Source organism: Vespa crabro, chromosome 3, assembly GCF_910589235.1.
Source record: "Vespa crabro chromosome 3, iyVesCrab1.2, whole genome shotgun sequence".
NCBI classification, from domain to species: Eukaryota; Metazoa; Arthropoda; class Insecta; order Hymenoptera; family Vespidae; genus Vespa; species Vespa crabro.
Window position 1 is genome coordinate 9,204,153 of NC_060957.1, and position 24,164 is coordinate 9,228,316.

The 24,164-nt window shown below is 29.8% G+C and overlaps 4 protein-coding genes across 4 annotated transcripts in view; 3 read left to right on the forward strand and 1 right to left on the reverse strand.

Moving 5' to 3' along the window:
• The window catches only part of LOC124422600 (flotillin-2), an 88,087-nt gene that overhangs the window by 29,426 nt on the left and 34,497 nt on the right, over window positions 1-24,164 (reverse strand). The window lies entirely within an intron of this gene.
• On the forward strand, window positions 2,756-6,945 carry LOC124422971 (glucose dehydrogenase [FAD, quinone]-like). Its single transcript, XM_046960141.1, is given in 4 exon segments — window positions 2,756-3,214; window positions 3,828-4,011; window positions 4,137-5,414; window positions 6,220-6,945. Coding segments are annotated over 4 exon segments (2,430 nt in total). The 5' UTR covers window positions 2,756-2,794; the 3' UTR covers window positions 6,768-6,945.
• LOC124422596 (glucose dehydrogenase [FAD, quinone]-like) lies at window positions 11,995-16,393 on the forward strand. The gene is made up of 3 exons (XM_046959270.1): window positions 11,995-12,608; window positions 13,128-13,311; window positions 13,437-16,393. Exons 1-3 carry the CDS (start codon window positions 12,192-12,194, stop codon window positions 14,747-14,749), a joined length of 1,914 nt encoding a protein of 637 aa, XP_046815226.1. The 5' UTR covers window positions 11,995-12,191; the 3' UTR covers window positions 14,750-16,393.
• On the forward strand, window positions 20,525-23,220 carry LOC124422468 (glucose dehydrogenase [FAD, quinone]-like). The gene is made up of 3 exons (XM_046958934.1): window positions 20,525-20,926; window positions 21,596-21,779; window positions 21,905-23,220. Exons 1-3 carry the CDS (start codon window positions 20,525-20,527, stop codon window positions 23,218-23,220), a joined length of 1,902 nt encoding a protein of 633 aa, XP_046814890.1.

Genomic DNA, 24,164 nt, shown 5'->3' on the forward strand with positions numbered 1-24,164 from the left:
TGTATATTAATGATAATAACAATGAAAAAAAAACATAGATAATATAAAAAATATAACTTAGTTGTGAATACTTGTAATCCTTGGTTTATATTATTATTATCAGTTCAATAAGCAAAGTACACATAGTAAACCACTGTAGTTCTAATCCACACTGTGATAGGTTCACCTTCACAGAAAGATTTGAAAACGATAGCACACACCTTGGTGATATCCAAAATATTTATAGGCTCCATCGTCATATTTTCGTCTTCAGTCTGTCGTTTTGTCCGGCACAGTAAACTACTCAATTAGAATATATGGGAAACTATACTAATAAATATCATATTCTAAATTAATTGATTTATTGTTAAAGATAAAGAATGTCTTGATATATCGATAAATAGTAAAAATTGTGAGATTCTTTTCTAAAGAAAACGGGAACGCAATGTTGTGTTCTAATGTTTAAGAAATCTTTATAACAAAAAGCCAACGTATTACTGGTGAGTATTCTATTTCAAAAGGAAAAGGCCATAGTATAATCTATTATACTAAATAACATCGACCGTCACTTTAACGATAAAAAAAATCACACATAATGTGTCTGAAATTACATGCCGTTTACGAGCTCTAACTTTGAACTTACAAACTAGATACCATGAAATTCAAATATTTATGCATATTCCATTCTAAATTTAATTTTATTTCTTTTCTGCACATTTTCGCTCATACGATCTGAAAAATATCCTTAAAATTATATTTTTTTGATTTTTTCCAAATTCGTTACGAATATATCGAATAAATTTATCAAGAAAAATTATACGTTTGAATGCGCCTATAATGAAAAAAAAAGAAACATTTTTTAAACAATTACAAAAAATTACAAAAACAAGTACAAAAATTATTAAAATATATGGAAATTTTTTATACAAATAAAGAATGTTTTACATATGCTACTAGCGCTTGCAATATATCAAGTAATATATCAATGGGTGTTGGTTTTTCTTTTCGTTTTCAAATTTCCAATTGAATTTGCAACAAAGAATCTAGCTAATTTCATTTTGTTAGCAGATTTCACGCTAATTACATTTACTTAATGTAAAGAATAAATTTAATTATGTGTAGACATAGTCAACATATTGAAAAAATCCCCGTGAAATTTATAGAATATTTTATTGATGATATTAATAATCCTTTACCATGTAATCAATATGAAAATAACCTGCAATGTACAAAATAATAAGATATATTCTACATTTCCATGTAATTTCACTTCCCAATATTTTCTTGTGCATACCTTGCATATTCTTTGAGTTCCTAGAATTTGAGAAATAGAAATACTATTTTTTACTATATTTCTAAATTTATTTTCTGACGTCGCTTTCAAAAATGTAAAATTTATCAAATTTCTCATAAACAATTAAATTTCTACTGCGAGTCGGTGATGTTTAAGAATATTTATTTAAAATACATACACCTATGTTTAACAATAGACTCATAAAGAGAATCAAAATGATTTGTAATTCGTTCTAATAATTACTCAAGTTTAATACATCTTATTTTCAGAATTATTTTTTGATATTTATTGAAAAATATAAATGATTATTTTAGTTAAATGATTTTCATATTTCTGTCTTGTTTTTTGTATAAAATTTATACGTATTATAGAAATCTATATATACCGAAATATGTTGTTTCGATCTCGCATAAGATAATAGATAAACATTTTATTGCATTAGGATTTTGGAAGTTTTTCATAAAATTTCCATATAATTTAAAGAATATTTTTAGAAAACAAAATATATTTCAAAACTTGACGTAATATTCTTAGGATTGGTTCTTTTGATAAGAAAATTAAAAATACTAGTGACAAACAGACAAATTTGTATCGATATCATAAAAGTAAAAGAAGATCATCATTTATCGGAAATAGCAAAACACATTACAAATGAGGAATTGAAAGAACAGGCATAGAAAAACCATTTGGTTAGAAAATAGATTGAGGAAGTTAGATACACCAAAGGTAGATTTTACAAGTACTTGGACTTATTTTAAATTTGATAATATTTAGATTTAAAATTTAAAGACTTAGCAAAAATTAAAAATATAGAGTCTTTTTATTTTAGTTAGCTGATGAACTTTTCAATAAATAAAAAGCTTTAATAGGTCGATACTTAAAAGAAACAGAACTAATGCTTTCTGTAGATTAGCAACGAAACAAAAAGATACGTATTTCGCTATAACGAAAACGATATCAAATAAAATATTGCACAAAATAATATGACCATAGAATAATATTCGCGATAAATGTGATAAATGTATATGTGGTAAATATACCGCTGAAAATATTTGATTTTGTAAAAAGTGTTTAATGATATATATAAAAAAAAAATCCTATTTTTAGACTAAAGAAAACTGTATCTCTAATTATTCTGAAAATTCTTACATGCATTTACAATTTTCTATTGTCGAATAAATAAGACGGAAAAATATACAAAAATGAATATATCTTCTGAATGATTTCATCTTTTTATTAACATTTTGATCCTCCAGTAAAAATAAGTATATGTAAGACGATAGATCTGATAATGTTAATACATCAGTCCACAGCCTTAAGTACTAATTTACTAATCCTATAAGTAACTTCTGTGTTTTAAATTTTATTTTGTCAATTTGTTATAGATGCTTTACAGTATCCTACGAAGAATATCGTAATTATCAAAAAAAAAAAAAAATAAATCAATGAAAACATCTTCACTAATTTTGCTATTCAATTGAAGAAAAACAAAATAACCAAGTTAATTAAAAGACAAAATCAATGACGACGAAGTTTGTGGCAACTGTAGCAGCAGCATCATCGATACAAACGAATATGACAGAGCTCAGTATTAAATTAATTATCATACCGATTCTTATATCTGCCTTAACTTACTTCAATTATCATCTAATAGACCCCGAAAATCAACCACAAGTCACGAAAGTTCTATTAAAGGAATACGATTTTGTAGTGGTCGGTAGTGGTTCAGCTGGTAGCGTTGTTGTTAATAGATTAACAGAGAATTCAGAATGGAGTGTTCTTCTTTTAGAAGCAGGTAGTTACGAAACTGTCATCTCAGACGTACCGGCTTTGTCAGTCAACTTGTACAATACCAAAATGGATTGGAAATATAGGACTGAAAACCAAGATAGTGCTTGTCAAGCAATGAAAGATAAACGTTGTTGTTGGCCCCGTGGAAAGGTAAGCTCTTTGATTCACCTGTGACGTAAAATCGTTGAAGAATTCAATAACAATATCAATTATTTTATAATTATATTGCTGGTATGTTAGGTTACTGTACGTCGTAATACAAAAAGTGTTGAGTATAGGAAAAACACAATTAGATTAAAGAGAAAATAATACTTTACTCATGAACAAAATTTTCATACTCTTTCGTAAATAAGGTCGTTTTCAAAGGAGAATAAATGGATGGTTGCTAATATAACGTAATGGAATAAAAAAAAGTATCAGATAATTGAAAATACAAGAATGAAATGAATTTGCATTAAACTTATTATATATAATTTTTTAACGTCTATAAATCATATTGCGGTAGATATGCTATTAATGCATTCATTGATTAAACAAAGCATCCATGTTGAATCCTTTGAATTAAATAGCTACCTGAACACGATTTAAAAATATCTATACCTAAAATTCTCCGGGTTCTACTATTAAAATGAATATAGACTTTGATATGACACAGGACTACCTTGTCGGTCTTCAGCGAAAGAGTTTGAAATGATATAGTAAAATTATTTTCGTGAAAATAACTTAAAATTATTACATCATAATATTATTCCCTTGATTCTAGGTATTAGGAGGTTCAAGCGTCCTTAATGCCATGCTATATATTCGTGGAAATCGTCGTGACTTCGATCAATGGGAAAGCTTTGGTAACCCTGGTTGGGGATACGACGATGTACTCCCATACTTTAAAAAGTCACAGGACCAAAGAAATCCATATTTGGCGAGGAACACCAAATACCATAGCACAGGTAGGTTACGATTTTGATTGTTCTTAGAATTCGGAGAATTGAGATGATTAATTTTTTGAGATAACAAGACATTACTTGTGATACTGAGTCATCCATTTAATCTCATGCAAAAATGGATTTTACAGGTGGTTATTTAACTATTCAAGAGTGTCCCTATAATACGCCTCTAGGTCCTGCCTATCTTCAAGCTGCAGAAGAAATGGGTTATAACATCGTGGATATAAATGGCCAACAACAAACGGGCTTTGCATTGCCTCAATATACAATGCGCAGAGGCGCTAGATGTAGTGCAGCCAAGGCATTCGTACGTCCCATCAAATTTCGAAAGAATTTTCACCTATCATTATGGAGCCATGTTACGCGTGTTCTCATAGATCCAAGTACCAAAAGAGCATACGGTGTAGAATTTATTAGGAATGGTCGTATTGAGACCGTATTAGCGAAGAAAGAAGTTATACTTTCGGCAGGTGCTATAAACACCCCTCAATTATTGATGCTGTCTGGAATTGGAGCTAAGAATCACCTCGAAGATCTTGGTATTCCAGTGATTCAGGATTCACCTGGTGTTGGACAGAACCTTCAAGATCATATAGCCCTTGGTGGTCTTACCTTCCTTGTCGACCACGAAATCAGCTTTGTTTATAATCGCATATTAAATATAAATTCAATATTGAAATATGCAATTACCGAAAACGGTCCACTAACTTCGAGTATTGGTTTCGAATCAGTAGGCTTTTTATCCACCAAATATGCCAATCAGACGGACGATTGGCCCGATGTAGAGTTAATAATTACCTCTTCCTCAGTTAATAACGGAGGAAAACTATTTAAAGATGCTCTTTGTCTAACGGATAATTTTTACAATAAAATGTATAGAGAGATCACTGGCCAAGATGGTTTCAATATTTTACCAATGATACTCAGACCTAAATCTCGTGGATATGTGAAATTAAGGTCGAAAAATCCGCTTGATAATCCATTAATGTATCATAATTATTTAACGAATACTGATGACGTAAAAGTTTTACGAGAAGGAATCAAAGCAGCAATTGCATTTACTAAAACGAGTAGTCTGAAAAGATTCGGAGCAAGATTTCACAGCAAGCCATTGCCAAATTGTAAACATCTTCGGATTTTCACGGATGAGTATTGGGAATGTGCAATTCGCCAATTCACAATGACAATTTATCACATGAGCTGTACTGCGAAAATGGGTCCACGATCCGATCCAATGGCGGTCGTAGATCCCTCTTTAAAAGTATATGGAGTAGAAGGACTTCGAGTGATCGATGCTTCGATCATGCCTACGATCACTAGTGGAAATATCAATGCACCTGTGATAATGATTGGTGAAAAAGGTTCAGATCTCATAAAAAAGGACTGGATGTCCAAATGAAAGAGAAGCAATGAGATTTTCTCAGCCTTTTTAGATCAACATTAGACAGTTGGAATAGGTCTGCGAACGATAGTAAAATATATATTTTTATTATTACATTGTGTAAAGTGATTATGAAAACAGATTGAATGTTTTAAACACTTACTTTTTAAGGTTTACGTTACCTTTTTGTTTTTCTGACGTTAAGATCCAATCGTAATGACAGACAGTTCGAATAGTTAATCGAATAAAAGTAAACCATGTATTTTTCAAGTACGTAGATATACTGCATTAAAAGACTAGTTCTTCCATTGAATAATAATAAACAAATTAATTGCATATTATTATTGACGCTTTAAACAATTCAATGTAAAAAACAAAGATTAGCCATTATTTTTGTGAATTAGGCTTGCTATTTTTATCTTAAAAAACTGTTGAACGAAGTTACCATTACGAATGAATATAGTGAAAGCATTACATTCGCGAAAATGTGATTATATCCACTGGTTAACAGCGAATCATCATCCTGAGGTAAAAATACCATCGGTGGATGATTTATCTCTTGGAAAAAAATCTTAACATTCACTTAAAATGATAAGCAATTTAACTGACAAACATTAATCCCACAAAAATAACACCATCTCTGACTCATATAAAAGATATTAGTTATGACTAACAGTTGAAAAAAACTAAAGAGTTGACCACGATCGGAGGCGTTGATCTACTTGGGTTTCTTAATCTAACCGACCAATAATCGAAATACCTCAAAATACAGATTCTTTTTACTCACGTACCAAAACAGCATGTCTATCAATTCTAACTGCTTTTGAAAGTCATCGACGTTTCAGACGAACTAATCGACAATATGATTAAAATCTTTATGCAGAAAGACATTATCTTTATGTGCCCGGTTTTACTGAGACCAAAGAGCAGGGATGAACTTAAGTTACGTAGCACCGATCCTGCCGATCAAGTTAAGATATTCGCGAATTATTTTGCTGATAAATCTGACAGAAAAATACTTTTGAAGTCTCTCGATTTTGTTAAGTTGTTGGTGGCAACTAAGACTTTCCAAAACAATGGAATAACTTCACGTCATTACGACATACCGAATTGTCGTAACACTGAGTCCGATTCCACGGAATATTGGGATTGTAACTTAAGTAACACAGCAGGAACATTCTACCATCCGGTTGGATCAGCTAAAATGGGCCATTCTAGTGATCCTACAGCAGTCGTCGATCTTCGTCTCAAAGTACACGGCATTTAAAGACTAAGAGTCATCGATGCTTCCATAATGCCGCAAATTATCAGTGCAAATACAAACGCACCAACGTTGATGATAGCCGAGAAAGGAGCGGATATGATAAAAGAGGATTAGCTAGGAAAGGATGAGCTATAAAAAAAAATAATTGAAAGTCGTAAAGTAAACTTTAAGTTCTTATATACCACGATGCTTCTTTAATAGGTAGCTTCTTTTGTTCTTACAACGTAGAAAAAGAAACGTATCACTTTTATAGAGATAATTAAAAATATTCAAATTGCTTTCTGGTATCTGGGTTCATTATAAATATAAATAATATTATGTAGGATTACGTAAATATTACATTTCTAGTTAAATTTTCAAAACTACATTAGAGTATGTTCTAAGTTTATATTGTAAAAAAAATTGGACGCATCAAATATTATTACTTTACAAATACAATAGATAATATTTTCATTAATTTATATACTAAAAAAAAGTGTAAAGAATAGAAAGATGTATAGAATTGTAGACATGCATGTAGAATATATATTATACAAAATTCATACAATAAACTATTTCTTTTCAAATATATAATTTTATCCTATTTTTTACGATAACACACTCAATAACAGAACTGTATAAAAAACGTTACTTAAATAATAAGATACCTATACATTATGTCGGTATAAATTATACTCATTAACCCTTTCGTTCCGACGGGTGTATATATACGCCTCCGAAGAATGACCATTCATGTAAGAAGAGCGTATATATACGCTCTGAAAAAGTGGGCGCTCGGGTACGAAGAATGTACATATACGTTCATACCATATATACTTTGATTTCATACTTTACATGAGATACTTTTGTTAATCGAGTATCTGTCAACGCTGCATGCCTTAAAAGAATTAACTATCATGAAATAAAACACTGACGACAAAACGATATTGTGTTTCGTTTTAACGATACATAGTTTCAGTCTTCTTTAGAACATTGCCAGCGACAGATATATACCAGTAAATATTCAATTTCTGCTTTTGTGATAAAATGTTGAGTTTTTAAATATTTAATTTTTTAGACCCATTTTCAAAACATGAGGAAAAGAAAATTTAAGAGAATATTTTTCGCAACTGAGAACAGACACGATTTATGTTCGGCTTTAAATACTTTAGTAATTTCGTTGTATTAAAAATATTGTATGAACATTATAATAAAATATTAAAAAAAAATAAATTTTGATTATACATTTTTATATTTTAGAAAGTAAGATGTTATTACTAAATATAATAAATGTCATTGTAAAATTTAGAGAACAAGAAACGAATTCTAATTACTTCAGTGTCAACTACTCAGTAATACGGCCCGTTCACAGCGATCACATTGTGGCGCAAGCGCTCTGGAGCGAAAGGGTTAATGAATATTAATTTACTTATTACGTATTCTATATGATATCGTTTAAGTATTAACAGATGTTCCTGCGAAACACACAATTTATACTAATTATATTTTTCTGATAAAATAAAAAAGATAAAAAGCAAATAAAACAAATGATAGTTAAATTAGAATCTGTATACGTATGCTCCTTGATTTTGAAAGTAACGAAAAAAAAATTTATTCGTCAATAAAAATTTTATTTAGATATGAAAAACAAAAATAATAAAAATATAATTAATAAAAATATAAATAATAAAAATAATATAAATATAAATATATATTACAATACAGCAAACTTATAAGATTTACTTTGATTAGGGTTACTTGAAAAAATACTATATACAATACAGACAATCTTTTTTTATACAATTTATTCTTCCGTATTAGAATTTGAATTGATGTTAACCATTTCAATAACTTAAAATCTTTGATTGCCAAGAATATTGAAAATACAAAAACCATTTATATATTAATGATAATAACATTCACATAAAAAAATAGATAATATAAAAAATAGAAACTAGTTATGAATACTTGTGATCCTTGGTTTATATTATTCTTATTAGGTCAATTAGATACGTGCACATAGTAAACTACTATAATGTTATAAAAAAAAATTCTTTGGTTATAATTACCACTGTGATAGGTTCACTTTCACAGAAAGATTTAAAAACGATAGTGCACACCTTGGTGATATCCACAATATTTATAGGCCCATCGTCATATTTTCGTCTTCAGTCTGTCGTTTTGTCCGGCACAGTAAACTACTCAATTAGAATATATGGGAAACTATACTAATAAATATCATATTCTAAATTAATTGATTTATTGTTAAAGATAAAGAATGTCTTGATATATCGATAAATAGTAAAAATTGTGACATTCTTTTCTAAAGAAAACGGGAACGCAATGTTGTGTTCTAATGTTTAAGAAATCTTTATAACAAAAAGCCAACGTATTACTGGTGAGTATTCTATTTCAAAAGGAAAAGGCCATGTATAATCTATTATACTAAATAACATCGACCGTCACTTTAACGATAAAAAAAATCACACATAATGTGTCTGAAATTACATGCCGTTTACGAGCTCTAACTTTGAACTTACAAACTAGATACCATGAAATTCAAATATTTGTGCATATTCCATTCTAAATTTAATTTTATTTCTTTTCTGCACATTTTCGCTCATACGATCTGAAAAATATCCTTAAAATTATATTTTTTTTATTTTTTCCAAATTCGTTACGAATATATCGAATAAATTTATCAAGAAAAATTATACGTTTGAATGCGCCTATAATGAAAAAAAGAGAAACATTTTTTAAACAATTACAAAAAATTACAAAAACAAGTACAAAAATTATTAAAATATATGGAAATTTTTTATACAAATAAAGAATGTTTTACATATGCTACTAGCGCTTGCAATATATCAAGTAATATATCAATGGGTGTTGGTTTTTCTTTTCGTTTTCAAATTTCCAATTGAATTTGCAACAAAGAATCTAGCTAATTTCATTTTGTTAGCAGATTTCACGCTAATTACATTTACTTAATGTAAAGAATAAATTTAATTATGTGTAGACATAGTCAACATATTGAAAAAATCCCCGTGAAATTTATAGAATATTTTATTGATGATATTAATAATCCTTTACCATGTAATCAATATGAAAATAACCTGCAGTGTACAAAATAATAAGATATATTCTACATTCCCATGTAATTTCACTTCCCAATATTTTCTTATGCATACCTTGCATATTCTTTGAGTTCCTAGAATTTGAGAAATAGAAATACTATTTTTTACTATATTTCTAAATTTATTTTCTGACGTCGCTTTCAAAAATGTAAAATTTATCAAATTTCTCATAAACAATTAAATTTCTGCAGCGAGTCGGTGATGTTTAAGAATATTTATTTAAAATACGTATACCTATGTTTAAAAATAGACTCATAAAAAGAATCAAAATGATTTGTAATTCGTTCTAATAATTACTCAAGTTTAATACATCTTATTTTCAGAATTATTTTTTGATATTTATTGAAAAATATAAATGATTATTTTAGTTAAATGATTTTCATATTTCTGTCTTGTTTTTTGTATAAAATTTATACGTATTATAGAAATCTATATATACCGAAATATGTTGTTTCGATCTCGCATAAGATAATAGATAAACATTTTATTGCATTAGGATTTTGGAAGTTTTTCATAAAATTTCCATATAATTTAAAGAATATTTTTAGAAAACAAAATATATTTCAAAACTTGACGTAATATTCTTAGGATTGGTTCTTTTGATAAGAAAATTAAAAATACTAGTGACAAACAGACAAATTTGTATCGATATCATAAATGTAAAAGAAGATCATCATTTATCGGAAATAGCAAAATACATTACAAATGAGGAATTGAAAGAACAGGCATAGAAAAACCATTTGGTTAGAAAATAGATTGAGGAAGTTAGATACACCAAAGGTAGATTTTACAAGTACTTGGATTTATTTTAAATTTGATAATATTTAGATTTAAAATTTAAAGACTTAGCAAAAATTAAAAATATAGAATCTTTTTATTTTAGTTAGCTGATGAACTTTTCAATAAATAAAAAGCTTTAATAGGTCGATACTTAAAAGAAACAGAACTAATGCTTTCTGTAGATTAGCGAAACGAAAACGATATCAAATAAAATATTGCACAAAATAATATGACCATAGAATAATATTCGCGATAAATGTGATAAATGTATATGTGGTAAATATACCGCTGAAAATATTTGATTTTGTAAAAAGTGTTTAATGATATACATAAAAAAAAAAATCCTATTTTTAGACTAAAGAAAACTGTATCTCTAATTATTCTGAAAATTCTTACATGCATTTACAATTTTCTATTGCCGAATAAATAAGACGGAAAAATATACAAAAATGAATATATCTTCTGAATGATTTCATCTTTTTATTAACATTTTGATCCTCCAGTAAAAATAAGTATATGTAAAACGATAGATCTGATAATGTTAATACATCAGTCCACAGCCTTAAGTACTAATTTACTAATCCTATAAGTAACTTAACTTTCTTTCTGATTATTACAAAATAAAGCAATTTAACAGTTAATTTAACTATCCCTCTAACTTTTACAAAACAATTTAAAATTTATCAATTAACTTGATTTTCTTTCTAGCTCTTACAAAAGAATGATTTATCTTAATGTTCTTTTGAAATGTTACAAAATAATGCGATATGACAGTCTAATGACATGGTATACACATCATTTAAAAATTTCCATCAGTTAATAATCAACATATGTACTACATCATTCCAGTTAGTGATTACAAAGCAAAAATTATTATTATTTCTAATTTATAAAAGATAAAACAATTTTAAAAGATAATGATATTTATCGGTTTTATTTTATTACTTGCAAATAGTGATAAAAGGTATAGTTTCATTACCAGATACCTAGTGAGTAATGTAACATTTACATTTTATTTATTTGATTAAATAAGACAATGATATCTGTTATAAGTTATTATAACTAATCATATACATATTTGTTTATGACTGATACAACATTTGAATTTTTAAAATCCGAAAAGACCAAAATTAAAAAAACTACGCATTTTACTTTGAACGTTTTGGATAACGTTAAGAGTAAAAGGCGTATAAAAAAAAATAGTATTTCACTTAGAAAATATTACTAGATACTTTAAATCTACAAGTTTCATAATTTTTCCAATTTCTGTGTTTCAGATTTTATTTTGTCGACTTGTTACAGATGCATTATAGTATCCTACGAGGAGTACAGTTACTATCGAAAAAAAAAAACAAAGCAATGAGAACGTCGTCATTAAATAAATTAACAAAATGTTAACTCAAATATTTAAATAATGTTAAAAAATGATCAGATATAATCGAAAAGAAAAATAATTCAAAAAACCAATAAAATTATTGATTAAGGTAAAAATCCTTTTTGTGAGATTACTCCAGTTTCGATTTGATATAAGTGAAAAACGACAAACCCTTAAAAAGTGAACAAGTTATTGACTCAGAGGAATTACTGCATCTCTGTTTTCCTACAATTGAAGAAAAAACAAGCTTACAAAAAGTCAATATCAATGATGACGAACACTATGACAACTGCAGCAGCAGCGATACAAATGAATATGTTTGCGCTCGGTATTGGAAAACTGAGTATCATACCGATTCTAATATCTGCCTTAACTTACTTCAATTATTATCTAATGGATCCCGAAAATCAACCACGAGTCACAAAAAATCTATTAAAGGAATACGATTTCGTAGTGGTCGGTGGCGGTTCAGCTGGTAGCGTTGTTGTTAACAGATTAACAGAGAATCCAGAATGGAGTGTTCTTCTTTTAGAAGCGGGTGGTCACGAAACCGAGATTACGGACATACCGATTTTGTCTCTCTATTTACACAAAAGCAAATTGGATTGGAAGTATAGAGCTCAATCACAAGATAGTGCTTGCCAAGCAATGAATGATCAACGTAGTTGTTGGACCCGAGGGAAGGTAAATCCATTGATTTAGCCGCGATGCAAGATAGTTAAAGAAATGGACAACAATAACAATTATTTCATAATGAAGACTACTAGAATGTCAGACTAGCAAAGAGTTATAATGTAAAGAAGATCAAGTATACGTAAGATATAATCGAGTTGGAGAGAAAGTAATCCGACGCGGTAAATATTAGAAACTCGTTCGTGGATACGGTCATTTACAAATAAAAACAAACAGATGGTTGCTAATATAACGTAACAGCTGTAAGAAATTAAAAAAAAAACAACAAATAGTTGAAGATACTTGAATAAATACATGAGTATTTCTCTAACCCATATTTAATTAAATTATCTATTAATTCATTTATTCATTGATCAAACGGAATGTCTATGTTAGGCCAAACCTACGAAAATAAAATGCAATAATATATATTATATAAATTAATACAATCACAGATCATTACAATCTTTCAGGTTACTCTTGAAAAAAACTACTTAAGATTATTATATTATCTTATTGGATTGATTCTAGGTATTAGGAGGTTCAAGCGTACTTAATACCATGTTGTATATTCGTGGGAATCGTCGTGACTTTGATCAATGGGAAAGCTTTGGTAACCCTGGTTGGGGATATGACGATGTACTCCCATACTTTAAAAAATCACAGGATCAAAGAAACCCATATTTAGCGCGGAACACCAAATACCACAGCACAGGTAAGCTACGATTTTGATTGTTCATAAAATTAAGAAAATTGAGATGATTAATTTTTTGAAACAACAAGACATTACAAGTGATATTGAGTCATCCATTCATTCTCATGCAAAAATGGATATTACAGGTGGGTATTTAACTATTCAAGACAGTCCCTATAATACGCCTCTGGGTCCTGCCTATCTTCAAGCTGCAGAAGAAATGGGTTATAAAATCGTGGATGTAAATGGCCAACAACAAACGGGATTCGCATTCTTTCAATATACAATGCGCAGGGGCGCTAGGTGTAGTTCAGCCAAGGCATTTGTACGTCCCATCAAATTTCGAAAGAATTTTCACCTATCGTTATGGAGCCATGTTACGCGTGTTCTCATAGATCCAAGTACCAAAAGAGCATACGGTGTAGAATTTATTAGGAATGGTCGTATTGAGACCGTATTAGCGAAGAAAGAAGTTATACTTTCGGCAGGTGCTATAAACACCCCTCAATTATTGATGCTGTCTGGAATTGGAGTTAAGAATCACCTCGAAGATCTTGGTATTCCAGTGATTCAGGATTCACCTGGTGTTGGACAGAACCTTCAAGATCATATAGCCCTTGGTGGTCTTACCTTCCTTGTCGAACCCAAGATCAGCTTGGTATTCACTCGTTTGATGAGCATAAATACAGCATTGAGATATGCAATTACTGAGAACGGTCCTCTAACTTCGAGTGTTGGTCTCGAAGTAGTAGGCTTTTTATCCACCAAATATGCTAATCAGACGGATGATTGGCCTGATATAGAGTTCCTAATTACCTCCATCACTATAAATAGCTCAGGTAAAGTATCAAAAAATGCTTTTTGCTTAAAGGACAATTTTTACGATGAAGTCTATGGAGGGATCACTAATCGTGATAGTTTTCATATCATTCCTATGATTCTAAGACCTAAATCTCGTGGATATGTGAAATTAAAGTCGAAAAATCCGCTCGATTATCCATTAATGTATCACAATTATTTGACGAATCCTGATGATGTTAATGTTTTACGTGAAGGAGTCAAAGCAGCAATTGCATTTGCTGAGACGAGTAGCCTGAAAAGATTAGGAACAAGATTTCACAGTAAGCCATTGCCAAATTGTAAACATCTTCCAATGTTCACGGATGAATATTGGGAATGTGCAATTCGTCAATACACAATGACAATTTATCACATGAGCTGTACTGCGAAAATGGGTCCACGATCCGATCCAATGGCGGTCGTAGATCCCTCTTTAAAAGTATATGGAGTAGAAGGACTTCGAGTGATCGATGCTTCGATCATGCCTACGATCACTAGTGGAAATATCAATGCACCTGTGATAATGATTGGTGAAAAGGGTTCGGATCTCATAAAAAAGGATTGGATGTCTAGACGAAAGAGAACTAATGAGACTATCTCAGGTTCTTTCAATCAATAATAGATATTTTGGATAGTTCATCGAATGAAAGTAAATTAAATATTTTTATTATTACGTCATATAAAATAATTACGAGAATAGATAGAAAGCTTTAATATGTTGCTTTATAAGGCTTATGATTACTATTTGTTTTTTTGTTGTAAGAATGATGTTCTATACAGATAATATGTGCTTAATCAAAATCTATTTATATCATTTAACTATCCTAACCAAATTAACTGTAAATTGTTAGAGATGATTTATATTTTTAAAAACTCTATAATCGAATTTGTTTGCATGTTATCCATTTGGAGTTAACATTTATTACATCTTGGGATTTTACAACGAAGAATTGTAGTTGGCCCTCTTACTTCTTTTCCTTTTTTCTTGTTTTGTAATTTTTTACCTATAGAATGTAAGATAGGATGTTCTCCCTTTTACATCCTTATCATTCTTAACATAAACATGAAGAAATTTCTTTTTTATAATCTTAGTGACTATACATTATATAATAGCCAATCTCTTCTTATATAAATGCCAAGCATGTATTATTTTTAAATTCAACTATAGACGCCAATATCAATAATATCATCTTTTTGAATGAATTTTTATCCGGTACAATGCAATTAATCAGTCGACTAAGTTTACCTCATCCGTGAATTTATTCTATAACGCTACTATATTTGGGCTTTCAAGATCAATACTTTCCTAAGTCTTTTTGTTCCATCTCTTTAATGTACTTGTTAGCTGTGCTCCATAATATGTATTTATTACAGTCACACCATCTATATTTATACAGTATACTTCTTAACTGTTTTTCTTTTTCGCTACTTCATCAGAATGAATAATTTTTCAATTTATTTGACCGTACAGTTGCAATGTTTTGAATTTCGATTTTGTTAAGTTCTACTACTAAATCAAAACTTTTTAATAACAATTGTCTATATAAATTTTGTGAAATAATATTCTTAATACAATTTTGGAGAGAATTAACGCTCCCATTAATTTTTTTTTTCTATCTGCGCAAAACCTACCATTCCTACGAACATAGAATTTTTAAAGATATCGCAGTATGACAATATTACCAATTACCACAAATCCTTCACATAATAGAATATTTATTATCAATCTCTGTATAATTATACGATTGAACAATTTAATCAAATTTTAATAAAACTTCGTATACACTAGAGGGTTGATGTCAGTAAGCGTAAGTAAGTGTTAGTGATTAGAATAAAAATCTTTTTGAGATTTTACTTCATTATTTACAAAATAAACGTAACACCTACAAATTATTGGATTATCTATGTAGGAATAACGTGGCAGCATACTACTCTGTCAAACAATTAATAAGTGCAGCAGGTATCAACGAGTTTTTCGCACTAGAACTTATTTACACGTTATTAGAGAGAGCAGTAAGAAAAATTCTTACAAAATGTTATTTAAGAAAATTAAATATTATTTTTGTTTTCAATGTATTAAACTAAAAGAAACAAGGTAAATTTTCTACAAGTGTCAACAACGTGTCATAAATACTGCAGGAAATTTTTTTATATAATAAATTTTTTTAAACATATTAGTTTTCGTAACCATATGGCAATACTATCATATGTCAAGAATTTCTGTTAAAGTTAATTTTATATTATAGCCATTCATACATTTTTGAAAAATCTTTCTCTTGAATAATAATATGAAAAAAAATAACTCATAATAATAAAAATCCAAATAAACTTATTTATTAATGATTATATGATTATATATATTTATATTTATGATGTTAACTAATTTCAAGTTAACTAATTTGTTATTTTATTATTAAGAGTAAGAAGAAATTATTGCGATAATTTCACAGCAATTCACATCAATTCGTTATTGCAAACTCATACCCTTGTAATATACAACATCATTATTATTTCAACCAAAATACAAACTTTTTCAACAATTTTGAAATATTCATTGAAAAAGCGCTTAACATCAAGGACGCGGCAACATAATATTCGATAAGATAAACAGTGTTATCTTTCATGGATAACCAGACTTCTTGGAATTACATTGTCTTCTCCAATTAAAACTTACTGATAAAATCTACACCTGAAATATGTTCTTACTTTACTTGTTTTCTTTCAACGCGATAATATGGATAAGGTTAATATCAATTGCGGAACATAGCAAAATTCACAAATGAAATTATTTTACCCCCTTTCTTTGATCTTTATAATCGTTCCCAAAACGTTAATATACGAAACAAAACGAAGAGATATATTATAACTCTTTGAGCACGTACAATGAAATACTGGATGAGAAATATTAAACCTATACCGACACGTGAAAGAGATTTGGCACGATTTCTTTTTTTTCAGACTGATTAAAATTCGGCATATTTTTGGAAAAACAAAAATACATTTCGGTCTCCACGTACGGTATAATAATCAAATTTAAATATTTTCTCATGTAAATCCAAACAAAAACATGTTGAATGGCTCAGACCTACTACACTTTCCCATAATTGTTAATGGAAATACTAATGCACCAGTTATCATGATTGGCGAAAAGGCAAATGATATTATTAAAGAAATATTAACAAAAAAAAATGTATGAATAGTTTTAACTCTCTTGCAAAAATTATTATTTATAATGTACATTAATTGAATTATACATAATCTAATATATAACATTAATATGTATTATTACGATACACTCAGGGTTGCATCAGGGTTGGAATTTGAATGTATTAAACTTGATACGTTTGTCTTGTTTTTCATTGAAATAAATCGAATGATATTCTTAGATATGATCCTATTCATAAATGAAGAATGAAGCATAATAATAAGTCTTACTAAGAGTACAACTGGTAACTAGCGTCTTAGAAACATTTAAGATAACGTATGAATTATACAGGCTCACTTAAGGATAAAATCAGCAAAACTGATGGCAATGTAATTTTTCATTCAATTTTTTCATCGCATTACACTGTTACATATATTTGTTTGGAGTTTACTGTTGAAATAGCTATTTCTTAAAAAGGCAGCAAATAAGAAACAGCACATACAATTATACCATTCCAGAGTATCTAGACATACCTACGACCAATAAAATTATTCTTTACCATATTCCATTCCTTTTTTTCATTGTTTTTGATTATTCCAATCGTTTTATCGAATAGTCAGATAAAAGGAAAAACTTTTTACCAGCGTAGCTAGTAGCATCATTAACGAAATATTATTTCCGAAACTCGTAATACGTAACGCTAGTCACAAATATATTATATATTGTAGCAAATATTGTTATATAACATTTCGACTAAAATTAATAAATTGGTCAATCTCACATTGATATTGATAAAAATTAGACCGCTGTGATTAATTTCGATTCAATTATGGTTTATAATAAATTTAACAAAATCTTGGGTAAAACGTGCGAAAATAATGAAAGCAGAAACGTATCAAATTCTCGTATGACTAATCGTTTGCTAAACCTTAAAAAAAGAACTAAACAAATTTTTACGAAGAAAGGAAACGTGTAATACGACGTGAAAACGTAAACATGAGAAAACCTACAATCATATCCCCATTTCTATTGATACTCAATAAATGTGCACTGAATATTCGGGAATGATGATAAGTAAGAAGAATTCGGATATCATAAAAAAAGAGTTGTATATATAAACGAAAAAGAAACGGTCATATATTCAAAAACTATCATAAGTCTATGGAACTGGCCATCAAGATTTTTAATCTATTGCATAACGTGTCAAAGTAATCATCGAAATATGCATGATTAAATCCAAATCTCAGACATTTTAAATTATCATTGTAATGTTTCTATTTGTGTAAGCGCTGGGTAAATTTAATTAGTTGTATTTGAATGAGATCAGTCGATCAACAGTTGAACGAGAATATGATATGCTATGGGCGAACTAAGCTTATTTGAGAAAGGAAGAGACATAACTGGAATATTGAGAGTGGAAATGAAATGGAGATATAACTTAAGTGAGATAAGCAATGCATTTAAAATTTCCAAAACCATATGCGTGAGTGAGGAGTGGAGATAAAAAACGACAGAAAAGACGGGAAAAAAGCAAGATAAAGATTAGTCATTAGTAGACCAAGAAAAGAGTACAAAAGGCAGAAAGCGATCTTAAGTAAACTGACCCCAGTGTTCAGAGTAAAGTGCAAAGAGTTATACACCATTACAAAATTTTAATTAGTAAAATCTCTATTAACCATAAAAGCGATATGAATTTCACTAGACTGCATCTTAAAGACAGGATTATAAAAAATATCTTACAATAATGTTCTGCATCGCCATTATTTAAGATATCTAATTATAGAAGAGTCGTCCAGCAAACTGAAAGGTGTCTCGGTGTGATCATTACGAATTCGAAAAGTCAGTTTGGCAGCAAAATTTAGCACTAATTATTTTATATGATCTAGTAGGTGAGTAAACTCACAGCTTGCGTAATACAAGTTGCTTATGCTGAACTCTTTAATGTCACGGACGGATGGAGTTATTATCCTAGTCAGTATAACACATATCTTCCTGAATGAGATAACGGTACGACTTGATACGCTTTTATTATCAATTATTTCTTCATTCTTGCAATTCTATCCAGTTAGAAAAAAGTACATGTGCTCTTCGCATCACATTGATTTCTTAATCTCGAGGATAATCTTGTTCAGTAATGATACTTCATCCGTGAGCTAGGAAAGTCCTGAGAGAATCCATGTCCTTTACTTGTTATTGGACTTGTTATCAACAGTTGTATGAACCATTATAATTATTATCAGGTTATTTCTTTAGTTGATTGAAATAAAAAATAGAAGGAACGATCATAATTACAAGATGTAATCACTACTTATAGCCTCAAAGATAGTTTAGAACAATAAGGAGTCTCGCGTAAGATAGTGAAACAACAAATAACTATAAACAAATCCCACAGCTCCGCAAAAAATCAATTACGACTTAAAAAATATTCTTTAAATTTGTACACAATATTGATACTTAGCTTACTTATCAACAAAACTATAAGTCACATGAAATTGAGAATTCCAGAGAATGCATCATCTTTTAGAGATGTAATTAAGTCATTATGTTTGTTTCACAAACACAAAAGTAAAATGATACATGCATAAACTCGAATCCTTCCCCACGCAATCAGTTTAATCGAAATTCATTTTGTTGATGATTATCTTTCATCACTAAAATATCACTATTCTGCATTGATACAAAAGTTGATACATTGAAGAAATACTAAGCGATATTTAAAATCCAATAGATTTTGTATTCCATCAATAAAATCTTATACATACCAAAAACAATAACATTATACTTCGAAGAAAATATCACAGATATCCACAAAGCTTTATAATTTTTTGAATTTCAATATTCCAGATTTATTTTCGACTAATTGTTGCAAGTCCGTTCCGACGTCCAACAAAAGATATTATTATTATGCAGAAAAAAATATAAATAAAAATATTGTCATTGGACGTAACTACGAAATGCTAATTCGAATATTTGAGAAATACATTGATGAAAATACATATGAGAAATACATGAATTGAAAAAATAATTAGGGATATTCATGGATGAATGATAATCTTGTTTGATTACTCAAGCTTGATCTTTCGAACTTATAAAAGAGAATGAGAACTAACTATTAAAAGTTGTATATGGTTTCACTGAACGTCCTTGACTGATCACTTGAGTGTTACAATATATGAACAGTTTCGCTTTGATCGAAGAGGGAAAAAAGGCCTAGCTAATTAAAAGTCAAGATCAATGATGACGAACTATATGGCAACTGCAGCAGCAGCGATACAAACAAATATGATTGCACTCGGTATCGCAAAACTGAGTATCATACCGTTTCTAATATCTGTCTTAATTTATTTCAATTATTATCTAATGGATCCCGTAAATCAACCAAAAGTCATGAAAAATCTATTAAAGGAATACGATTTCGTAGTGGTAGGTGGCGGTTCAGCTGGTAGCGTTGTTGTTAACAGATTAACAGAGAATCCAGAATGGAGTGTTCTTCTTTTAGAAGCAGGTGGTTTCGAAAACAAGATTACAGACATACCAATTTTCTCTAGCTATTTACATAATACCAAAATAGATTGGAAATATAGGACTGAAAACCAAGATAGTGCTTGTCAAGCAATGAAAAATAAACGTTGTTGTTGGCCCCGTGGAAAGGTAAGCTCTTTGATTCACCTGTGACGTAAGATCGTTGAAGAATTCAATAACAATATCAATTATTTTATAATTACATTGCTGGTATGTTAGGTTACTGTGCGTCGTAATACAAAAAGTGTTGAGTATAGGAAAAACACAATCAGATTAAAGAGAAAATAATACTTTACTCACGAACAAAATTTTCATACTCTTTCGTAAATAAGGTCGTTTTCAAAGGAGAATAAATGGATGGTTGCTAATATAACGTAATGGAATAAAAAAAAGTATCAGATAATTGAAGATACAAGAATGAAATGAATTTGCATTAAACTTATTATATATAATTTTCTAACGTTTATAAATCATATTGCGGTAGATATGCTATTAATGCATTCATTGATTAAACAAAACATCCATGTTGAATCCTTTGAATTAAATACCTACCTGAACACGATTTATAAATATCTATACCTAAAATTCTCCGGGTTCTACTATTAAAATGAATATAGACTTTGATTTGACACAGGACTACCTTGTCGGTCTTCAGCGAAAGAGTTTGAAATGATATAGTAAAACCGCCCGCGAAAATATCAATAACAAAAGCAATCATAAGTCACTGAAACAACTTTGCTTATTTTCGTGAAAATAACTTAAAATTATTACATCATAATATTATTCCCTTGATTCTAGGTATTAGGTGGTTCAAGTGTAATTAATTTTATGCTGTATATTCGCGGGAATCGTCGTGATTTCGATCAATGGGAAAGCTTTGGTAACCCTGGTTGGGGATACGACGATGTACTCCCATACTTTAGAAAGTCACAGAACCAAACAAACCCATATTTGTCGCGGAACACCAAATACCATAGCACAGGTAGGATAGGATATTGATTGTTCATACAATTCGAAGAATTGAAATGCTTGATTTTTTGAAATAACAAGACATTACAAGTGATATTGAGTCTTTCATTCATTCTCATGCAAAAATGGATTTTACAGATGGTTATTTAACTATTCAAGAGTGTCCTTATAATACACCACTGAATCCAACATATTTTCAAGCTGCAGAAGAGATGGGTTATAACATCGTGGATGTTAATGGCCAACAACAAACGGGCTTTGCATTGCCTCAATATACAATGCGCAGAGGCGCTAGATGTAGTGCAGCCAAGGCATTCGTACGTCCCATCAAATTTCGAAAGAATTTTCACCTATCATTATGGAGCCATGTTACGCGTGTTCTCATAGATCCAAGTACCAAAAGAGCATACGGTGTAGAATTTATTAGGAATGGTCATATTGAGACCGTATTAGCGAAGAAAGAAGTTATACTTTCGGCAGGTGCTATAAACACCCCTCAATTATTGATGCTGTCTGGAATCGGTGCTAAGAATCACCTCGAAGATCTTGATATTCCAGTAATTCAGGATTCACCTGGTGTTGGACAGAACCTTCAAGATCATGTATCCCTTGTTGGTCTAACCTTCCTTATCGACCACGAGATCAGCTTTGTTTATAATCGCATATTAAATATAAACTCAATATTAAAATATGAAATTACCGAAAACGGTCCACTAACTTCGAGTATTGGTATCGATGCAATAGGCTTTTTATCCACCAAATATGCCAATCAGACGGACGATTGGCCCGATGTAGAGTTATTAATTTCCTCTTCCTCGATTAGTACTATTGGAGAATTACTTAAAGATGCTTTATGTCTAACGGATAATTTTTGCAATGAAATGTATGGAGAAATCATTAATCAAGATAGTTTCAACATTTTACCAATGTTGCTCAGACCTAAATCTCGTGGATATGTGAAATTAAGGTCGAAAAATCCATTCGATTATCCATTAATGTATCACAATTATTTAACGAATCCTGATGACGTAAATGTTTTACGAGAAGGAGTCAAAGCAGCAATTGCATTTGCTGAAACGAGTAGCCTGAAAAGATTAGGGACAAGATTTTACAATAAGCCATTGCCAAATTGTAAACATTTTCCGATGTTCACGGATGAGTATTGGGAATGTGCAATTCGCCAAGTTACCATGCCAATTTATCACATGAGCTGCACTGCGAAAATGGGTCCACGATCCGATCCAATGGCGGTCGTAGATCCCTCTTTAAAAGTATATGGAGTAGAAGGACTTCGAGTGATCGATGCTTCGATCATGCCTACGATCACTAGTGGACATATCAATGCACCTGTGATAATGATTGGTGAAAAAGGTTCGGATCTCATAAAGAAGGACTGGATGTCTAGACGAAAGAGAAGCAATGAGACTATCTCAGGTTCTTTCAATCAATATTAGATATTTTGGATAGTTCATCGAATGAAAGTAATTCCTACATTTTTCAAATACGTAGTATAAAATAATTATGTGTACTATTAAAAATTCTAAAAAGTTGCTTTTTAAAGATATCTTTATATATATATATATATATACAAATATATATATATATATATATATATATATATATATATATATACACAAAGTATGTGCTGAAATAAGACTAATTTTCCATCATTTATTAATAGTAAACGAATTAATTGCATATTGTTATATAAGCTCCAAATAATTCAATGTAAGAAATATGATTCGCCATTATTTTAGAGGATTAAGTCCGCCATTTTTATTTTAAAAAGTTTAGAACAACGTTATTGTTACGAATGAACTTAGCGGGAGCTTTTTTTCGCGGAAAGAACGATCCAATTAAGATCTATGCAAATTATTTTGCTATCAATCGGATAGAAAGATACTTCTAAAGTTTCTTGATTTTTTTCATTGGTGATGTCCAAAACTTTTCAGGTCATTGGTGATGTCCAAAACTTTCCAAAACAATGAAATATCCTTACGTCATTACGATATACAATTGTCATAACACTAAGCCCCATTCTATGGAATATTAAGATTGTAATTTAAATAAAACAACAGGAACACTTTATTAATCGATTGGAACAGCTAAGCTGAGTCATTTTGGTGATTTTACAGCAGTCGTCCATCCTCGTCTTAAGGTATAAGGCATTCAAAGATTAAGAATCATCGATGCTTCTACAATACCGCAAATTATCGGTGGAAATACAAACGCATCAATGTTGATTATAGCCGAGAAAGGAGCAGATATGATAAAAACGAATTGGCTCGGAAAGAATGAGCTACAAAAAATATAATTGAAAGTCATAAAGTAAACTTTAAGTTCTTATAAGCCACGATGCTTCCTTAATTGGAAGCTTCTTTTTCTTTTATAACGTAAA

Coding starts and splice junctions, on each gene's coding strand:
- LOC124422596 (XM_046959270.1), top strand. CDS start 12,192: ATGATGACGAACACTATGACAACTGCAGCAGCAGCGATACAAATGAAT. Junction 12,609..13,127: donor GTTGTTGGACCCGAGGGAAG/GTAAATCCATTG, acceptor GATTGATTCTAG/GTATTAGGAGGTTCAAGCGT. Junction 13,312..13,436: donor CACCAAATACCACAGCACAG/GTAAGCTACGAT, acceptor TGGATATTACAG/GTGGGTATTTAACTATTCAA.
- LOC124422468 (XM_046958934.1), top strand. CDS start 20,525: ATGGCAACTGCAGCAGCAGCGATACAAACAAATATGATTGCACTCGGT. Junction 20,927..21,595: donor GTTGTTGGCCCCGTGGAAAG/GTAAGCTCTTTG, acceptor CCTTGATTCTAG/GTATTAGGTGGTTCAAGTGT. Junction 21,780..21,904: donor CACCAAATACCATAGCACAG/GTAGGATAGGAT, acceptor TGGATTTTACAG/ATGGTTATTTAACTATTCAA.